This window comes from Mobula birostris, chromosome 8 (assembly GCF_030028105.1).
Source record: "Mobula birostris isolate sMobBir1 chromosome 8, sMobBir1.hap1, whole genome shotgun sequence".
Lineage (NCBI taxonomy): Eukaryota > Metazoa > Chordata > Chondrichthyes > Myliobatiformes > Myliobatidae > Mobula > Mobula birostris.
Window position 1 is genome coordinate 73,389,866 of NC_092377.1, and position 8,277 is coordinate 73,398,142.

The 8,277-nt window shown below is 39.6% G+C and overlaps 1 protein-coding gene across 1 annotated transcript in view; it reads left to right on the forward strand.

Moving 5' to 3' along the window:
* The window catches only part of plek (pleckstrin), a 67,367-nt gene extending 61,166 nt beyond the window's left edge, over positions 1–6,201 (forward strand). Inside the window, exons 6-9 of the mRNA XM_072265454.1 lie at positions 1,385–1,489; positions 2,667–2,750; positions 4,224–4,299; positions 5,620–6,201. Coding sequence (XP_072121555.1) covers positions 1,385–1,489; positions 2,667–2,750; positions 4,224–4,299; positions 5,620–5,759 — 405 coding nt within the window. The 3' untranslated portion in view covers positions 5,760–6,201. The remainder of the gene's footprint in view (positions 1–1,384; positions 1,490–2,666; positions 2,751–4,223; positions 4,300–5,619) is intronic.
* Positions 6,202–8,277: the final 2,076 nt, after the last annotated feature.

Below are 8,277 nucleotides of genomic sequence, written 5' to 3' on the forward strand. Positions count from 1 at the left end.
ACTGATAAGACTAACTGGTCAGTAGTTCCCCACTTCCTTCCTCCAATCTTTTGTTGAATTATTGGATCACATCATAGGTTGTCCTCCAATCTGCAGGAACCATTTCAGAATCCAGAGAATTTTGTATTATAACCAAAGTATCTATTATCACAGTAGTCACCAGTTTGAAAACTCCAAGTTGTAAGTCATCAGGTCCTTGAGATTGAACAGCTTTTAGGTTCGTTCATTTTTCTTGAAGTATTTCTTTAATATTGTTGAAACTCTGCAGATGCTGGAAATCCAGAACAACACACAAACATGCTGGAGGAACTCAGCAGATCAGGCAATGGAGAAGAATAAAAAGCTGATGTTTTGAGCTGAGACCCTGGTGATGAGACCTGATGAAGGGTCTCGGCCTGAACATTGAATCTTTATTCCTTTCCATAGATGCTGCCTGACCTGACGAGTTCCTCCAGCATTTTGTGTGTGTTACTTTCTAGTTCATTACTCTTGGGACCTCTCTGGCACCAGACCACGGAGATTGTCCTCAATCATTCTTCTCTGGGATGGGTAACTATCCTTTTCAATTGTAGATTCTCATCAGGTAATCAGTGCCAATGTTGGTGAGGTCGTAAAGTTGCAGTGGTGGTTTAATTGGCAACAGATTGTACAGATCTTCATTAAATTTAGATCATGGTTAGAATTAGTTAATTAATAGAGATCTGCACTACAATTCACATACCAGCCAATGAAAGCTGGACCGGAGAGTTTTAACAAGTATTATTAATTTATTTTTCTTTCTCAGTTAGAGAGGCATAGTGGTGCAGCTGACGGAGCTGTGTCACTCTGTGCCAGAGATCCAGGTTCAGTACTGACCCTGGGTGCCTCATGTGTGGAGCTTGCATGTCTTCCCACGTGCGCTTCCTCCAGTTACTCCATTTTCCTCCCACATCCCATGGGTAGATTAATCAGCTGCTGTAAAATCGCCCCTAAACTGTTGGTGAATGGTAGGATCTGGAGAGAGTTGATATGATTGTGGGGAGAATTGGAAGAAAAGGATTAATGTGGGATTAGTATAAATGGGTGTTTGATAATCAGTGTGGGTTTTGGTGGGTCAAAGGACCTGTTTCACTGCTGTATTTTTCTGAGCCTAATCACCCCATTCACTGTAGACTCTTGGTTCTTTAGTGTCCCTGAGAAATTTATTTTATGACAGACAGGTGTTGCATCTTCTGAGTACAAAAATATAGGCTAACATTCTGATGTGCTTCGAGGTTTCTTTCATAGAGATTCATACTTCTTCCACCGTACACTTCTCAAGGAAAGTTACTGAGAGTATTTACATTCTATGTGAATTGAAATGATAAATGATATTTGACTCCAGTGCATTTCCAACAAATTGCAGTCTGACAGTGGGTTTTTCAGCGAAGGAAACTCAAGTGATGATGAAGACGTTTTAAAGGAGGAATTTCGAGGAGTTATCATAAAGCAAGGTTGTCTGCTGAAGCAGGTATGTACATCATTTCTGCACCTGTATTACATCAGCTCAAGTTCAGCGTATTGTCACTCAACCATACAGATGCATATCATCCCTCATTAGCATGGGATCTGAGTGTGAGGACAACTCTACCTCTGTAATTAAATGTAATGCAGGGGTAAAGGGATGGCTGGAAGTACTGTCTGGTGTTATCTCATTGCAACACTGCCCAAATAATCTACAAAATAGGTCCCTCAATTATACAACTGATAATCTATTTCTCCAGTTAAATTGACTCTTTTATCTGTTCCTGATAAAGTTTATGCTGACATTCATCTTACACTACAAGCCCAGAATAACTCTTGTTTCTCTTTTGAACTGCTAACCTTCCCCTGCCCTTGCCTGTTCCTGCTCTTGCCTGCGTGTATGCTAATGGACCTGAGGGGGTACTCTGTTCATTCTCGTGGTTGAGTATGCTAATTAGTGAAGTTCCCTTCGGTACTTCTGCTCATTACCCAAGGATTCCGTGACATCTTCTGTTCATCCCAGCATTGTATCTTACAGCCACACCAGGGTAGAAGTTGTAATTAAGGGACATGGTTCATCTTCCTCGACCAATATCAGTAGGTTCTTGCGTAGTAACTGAACCAAAATATATTGAACTGGTGATGTTTGACACTACTTCCTACTTCATAATCTTTCACAGTGCACAGTTGTGATACGAAATACACTGCTGGGCACAGACGTGAGCTGATGGGCTCTGTTTGCTTTGGAACTGCACCAGAAGGCCAGATTTCCTCATAGCTGCAAAGACGCAAGAGACTGCAGATGCTAGGATCTGTAGCAACAATTTGCTGCAGGGCATCAGTGAATCTGGCAGCAGCTGTTTTGAGCAGCAACCTTGTTTCAATCCAAAATGTCGATGAATTCCTTTCCTCCTACAGATGATGCTCAAGCCACTGAGTTCCTCCAGCAGATTGTTTGTTGCCGTGCCTAGTTGTGTTGTGGAAGACTCCATTAGACACAGATAGATAATATAAGGTTCCGAACAGCAGATATACACTAGAGGGTTCTACTGGACACAGCTGAGATATGGAATAGTCAGACCTTGGACAGGGTGTGGGAGGTATGGGACATAGCCAATGGGAAAGATATCACTAAACACATCTGCATTCTGAAAGGTTAACACGATTATCTTATTTTTAAACAGGGCCACAGGAGAAAAAACTGGAAAGTACGAAAGTTTGTGCTTCGTGATGATCCTGCCTACCTGCACTATTATGACCCAGCTGCGGTATGGTTTAAGAACACTATTAGGCTTACCAACACCTCTTTCTCTTTGGGGTTAAAACACACATTGCTCTTCTCTACTTCCATCCTCGTAAAAAATTAGTTAACATTCCATCAAAATACAAATCTACTACTTTGGTAGAAAAAAATATCAATACACAATTAAAAAATCTACTATCTAACGGGAAAAACAAATCTAGTAACTGAGGAATAAAATTTTAAGATATTTTAGTGTACAGGTGGTGCTGTAAATGAATCAAACTTCAGTAGAGGAGCTGAATTTGCGAATATTATTATATTGTGTATTTAATGCTTAAAACAGAGGATTAATATCTACTCCATGATATGGAATTACTTAGTTTCTGCAAAGGATATTGTTCATTCAAATCTAATGAAATACATGCAACCACATATCCCAAAGCCAAGTGTTAGATTTTATAACCTTCTACATGAAGAAAGGTTTTATTTTCAGCCTCTTCCCTGACTATTATTATTTAACAACTGAAGGTTGATACTGACAGTGCATTGAAAGCTGGGACACACAGACAGGATATATCTCATATATGGTTAACCCATACATTGGTTTACCCATAGAACTTATGGGAACTTCCATAATTTAGTTTCAGCACCTGTTCTGCAATCCTTCCTTTTCAGCCAAAATATTTTAAAGTAGCGTTTACCTCTGAAGCTACCCTCCATGGAAGATTTTGCGTTATATTCCTCCCCTGAAACTTACTTGTCATATTTGTGCTTTAGAGCATTAAATTCAAGAAAAGAATGTGGCACCTAAAGGGTGCCAGTATCGATTAAATAGCCATTAGCATCTGACACTTTGATTGTCCAAGCTCTTGAGATGCTTCCAAGGCTAATGCTTAATTTGTCAAGATACAGTTTAAGAAATCAAAATGTTACCTTCTGAATTATATACAGCACACCACTGGCAAAAATAGCAACAGTGGTGTTACCTTTACTTAGTTAATTTGAAATGAATTCTATTGCCATTCACTTAAATTTGATATTGCTGGTGAATCCAATATCTTCACTCTGTTGATTGTCCAAGTAATGTCATTCATCAGAGAAAGATAAGAATGAAAATAAAAAAAAGATATGGAAGAAGTTCTTTGGAAAACTTCATAGAACCATTCAGCGTAAATATTGCAAGAGAATCCCCTCAGTCCCACTCTCTTGCTCTTCCTCTATACTAGAAAGGTTTGTCTTTCAAATGTTTATCCAGTGCCCTTTTGAAAATTGCTATGTTTCTACTTACATTTTCATACAATGAATTACATATCACAATAAGAAACACAAAGTAACTTTTTGTTTACAAATACTATGATATCCTTCCCTTCAGGATACTGATCCTTTGTCCTCAGGAGGTAGTTTCTTCTCTTTCACTGACTCTAAACCTTTAAAACATGGACTACTTTAAGAGGTACTTACTTGTGCTGTAACATGTATTTGTGCTTCCCCTTTACAGGGTGATCAGGATGAGCCCCTTGGTTCCATCCATCTCCGCAGCTGTGTGGTGACTGCAGCAGACGACCTTGCAGATGGTAAGCATGCCTCTTGATCTGTTCCTGCAAAAATGAATTTACCATCTGAAGTTACAAATTCATCGAAGAAAATTTCTTAAAGTTATTTCCAGTCAGTAACTTCAACATAAAGTTCAAATGTCTCACATCTAAAATTCTCAAATTCAGAGCTTGGTCTTTTCAGATAACTTCAGATCTCACCACTTTCTTTGTAACCTTTCTCCAGTTTACAACTCACAGAGATATCTTCATTGTTGGCCTTTTCCATGTCATGTTTTAATTGTTCCTCAATTGATGATTGCACGTACTGCTACTAAAGTTCTAAACTGCTTCTCTATCTGATATACTGCTTGAAGGTGTTCTGTGAGACTAACTGTTTTGAGCCAGGAACTTAAAAAAAAAACTAGAAACCTGAAATAAAAACAGAATATGCAGTGAAAACTTGACAGTTCAGACACCATCTGTACAAGAGAGTAAGAGTTAACGTTTCATGAGATCAAGGGTTTTGGACGAAGTGCCAGCCGTTGAGAGGAGGGACCGAAGGTGTTAGAGAATACCACTGAGTGAACAACATTTGATTGGGGAGGTGGAAAGGTGAGCCAAGTCAAAGAAGAGCGAAGTTTGGAAAGGCTGGGAAAGCAAGCAGAAGAGGATAGGGGGTATGACAGTGATTAGAGTGGGATAGATGGGGAGAAGGATGAAATTAAGGGGAGAAGGAAGGAAGAACAGGTAGGGATAGCAGAAAGAGGATTTGGGCCCAGTGACAAGAGGTAGTTTTTTGATTGGGGAATGTCTGGAAAGTGGAGACCAATAGATGCAATTTCATAAACAGGTGCATTGGTCTGGATTTGCTCCCAAATTATAATTGAAAAATTAACTCAGTTACTTACCACTATCCTCCCCCTGACTGGTTTTGTCAGTGAATTCTTACTGTAATCTGATAGGATTTCAATCTCGTGTATGTATGTGAACAGAGATGTAACCATTTTTAAGACACTCTTACATGAATATGTTTGCTTCCTGCAATTCAGATATATAGAAATTGTAGTGTTTGCTTAGTCACTGCATCACCAGAGGTCATTATAATGTTTTTCCCAGATCATTTCATGACAGGAAAGCATGGCAAAAATAGGTATATGTAGATTTGCAATCATTGCTAATCATAAACATTTTTTTAAATGTTAGGCTCAACAAATTCCTAACCATTCCTGATAAGTGTCTTAGATATGAATTCCACTAGTTTCTTCTCATTTATGAATTATCAATGAATATATCCTGAATTATTGTATTTTAACATTGAAAATTGATCACCCAAGTTCTCTCAAACAATTTTCTCTTCAGGAAAGAAATCTGATGTTAGAGGAAATCTCTTTGAAATCATCACAGCCAGTGAAGTGCATTATCTGATGCAGGCTGCCACACGGGAAGAACTCACAGAATGGATTAAAGTCATTAAAAAAGTAGCCACCAGTGGAAAATAAAGGCAGAGTTAAAACAATATTGTATTACTAATATGCAAGGGCAATTCAAATATGCAGTATTAACCTCATCTTTAAAGTATTCAACCCTTTATTTGTGGGATCAGCAACATAATTGATATGCTATTGATGTTGCAGACTAAATATTTGCAATGATCTAATTAAGAAATAGCATGACTGATATTAATCACTCATCAGATTTTGCTTACAATATTTGAAATTGTGCTTTGTAACTACTGTCATCAAACTAACATCTGATGGATTGTAAATTTGTGGCCTGTGGGTAGGGTTGGAACAAAGAAGGTTTTTCACTTGTTTATTGTGTTAATTATGATTTTCCCCTCTTGTTACAATCACATGTTTTATTTCACCACAACATCCTGTGTTCTTGCATTTATGTATAGCCTCAGAGAGAAAACTTATTAAACAAAATTTGACATTCAAACCACAGGTGTTGGGATATGTGTTGCTTTGGCTACCTGCCACAATTCTGTTGTGTGCTGCAAAGTTTGATGCTCTCTAATGCATATCACAATAAAATGTTTCTTCCTTGCAGACTTGATAATAACTTGTTTACTGAAATTCTTCAAATGTGTATTTCTTATTTTATTCAAACCAATACCCATTAGTGCTTTATAGAGTCATGTAGAATGCATGACCTGGACAATAATTTGGTGATATTATACTCACGGATTAGAGAAACATATTTCAGAAAAAATCATGTTTAATGCTAAACAGCATATTTTGGCTGAAAAGAGATGCCACTGTTTGAGATCAAAGGCAGAGAGACTAAGCTGGAAGTGGCATGATTAAGACATAATAACCTCTCTGGGAAATTTTGTTTCTTTCCTTTGTAGGATATGAGAGTCTCTGGCAAATGTAAGATGAATCCCATATATGCTGGGTGTTTAGTAACACTCTATTTAATCCCATCTACATATCCTTCTGTTCCATAACTCCCCTTTTGTTTATCGAGCTTTCCAAATTTTTCTTTCCCTTGACACCAGGAAACTGTGATGAGTAGGGTCATGGTTATCTTCAACAGGAATTCTTGTGGGAATAGCAATCGCATTTCTGGGAATCATAGTAATATTTTTTGTGTCACGGTAATGTTATCTTCTGTTGCCAGAAGGACAACTACAGCAGGCATATGCTAATTTGCTTAAAAATTCCACTTCAGATCACATGGACGTAGTCCATATATTTCTGTTCTTTGATTATTACTAGATCTACTGCCTTGCTCACCTTAAGGATTTTTTTTGTTTCCTTTCTGGTTTTCGATAAGGTATTAACCAAAACTTCTGGCATAAATTTCCTTAGCTGTGTGTCTGGCTCCAACCACCCAGTTTTTCACGAGGTACTAGGCTCATCACATGACCCTGCATGCCACGTGTTGGCCCATGCATACTCTTCATCGCTGCCTGCAACGATAACCAACCAGCTCTACCTCACTATGCATTTCTACTTTATCAGTGCAGCAACAGGAGACTTTCCTCTTACATTTCAGATGGTGAAGCTCGTAAGCAACTCTTGAATTCCAATATACATCCCAAACTTTCTCCCCATTCACTTCCTTTCAACCTAGTTTCTCTGCACAATGCTATGCTTTTACCTTTCTCTCTGATATTCCCCATTCTAACTCCAAATGATGACTTGTCAGCAGAGGATTCAGCTTCAACCCTTATGTTTCCATTTTAATGAATTCCATTGTGTCCTCCTTTTCCACTTCCACGACCATTTTTTTTGGCTAAGATTCAGCATCTCAGGCTGTGAATACTTTCTCCAATTGCCAGAATTCCAGATACACTTGGAGCGCTTCTTCTGCGTTTTTACACTCTCTTCAGCAGTTTGAATGGGGCACGACTGCGCAAGTGTGTGGAGGTCGGCCAGTGAGAACAGCGGGAAGAGCTAAAAAGAAGAGAGCTTTACAGACCGAGCATCAGTGTAGAGGGAGACAGAGTAGGAAGGCTTTGGCTCAATGGGGCTTCAGTGATAATGGGTCGAGGTGAGGTAGGTTATCTGTTTAGAATACAGACAGAAAGAAATACGTGTGAGGCCAGTTTTCTGTGCTCAGTGTCAGGTGTGGGAAGTCCTGGAGACTCGCGGCCTCCCGGACGGCCACATTTGCACCAGGTGTGTTGAGCTGCAGCTCCTTAGGGACCAGGTTAGGGAACTGGAGATGCAGCGCGATGACCATGGTCTGGTCAGGGAGAGTGAAGAGGTGATAGATAGGAGCTATAGGCAGGCAGTCACTCTGGGGCTTGGGGAGACAGGTAAGTGGGTAACAGTCAGGAGAGGGAAGGGCAAGAAGCAGGTGCGAGAGAGTACCCCAGTGGCTATCCCCCTAAACAATAAGTACTCCTGTTTGAGTACTGTTGCGGGAGACAGCTTCCTGGGGGAAGCAACAGTGGTCACGCCTCTGGCACAGAGTCTGGCCCTGTGGCTCAGAAGGGTAGGGAAAGGAAGAGAATGGCGGCAGTAATAGAGGACTCCATAGTTAGGGGGTTAGACAAATGATTCT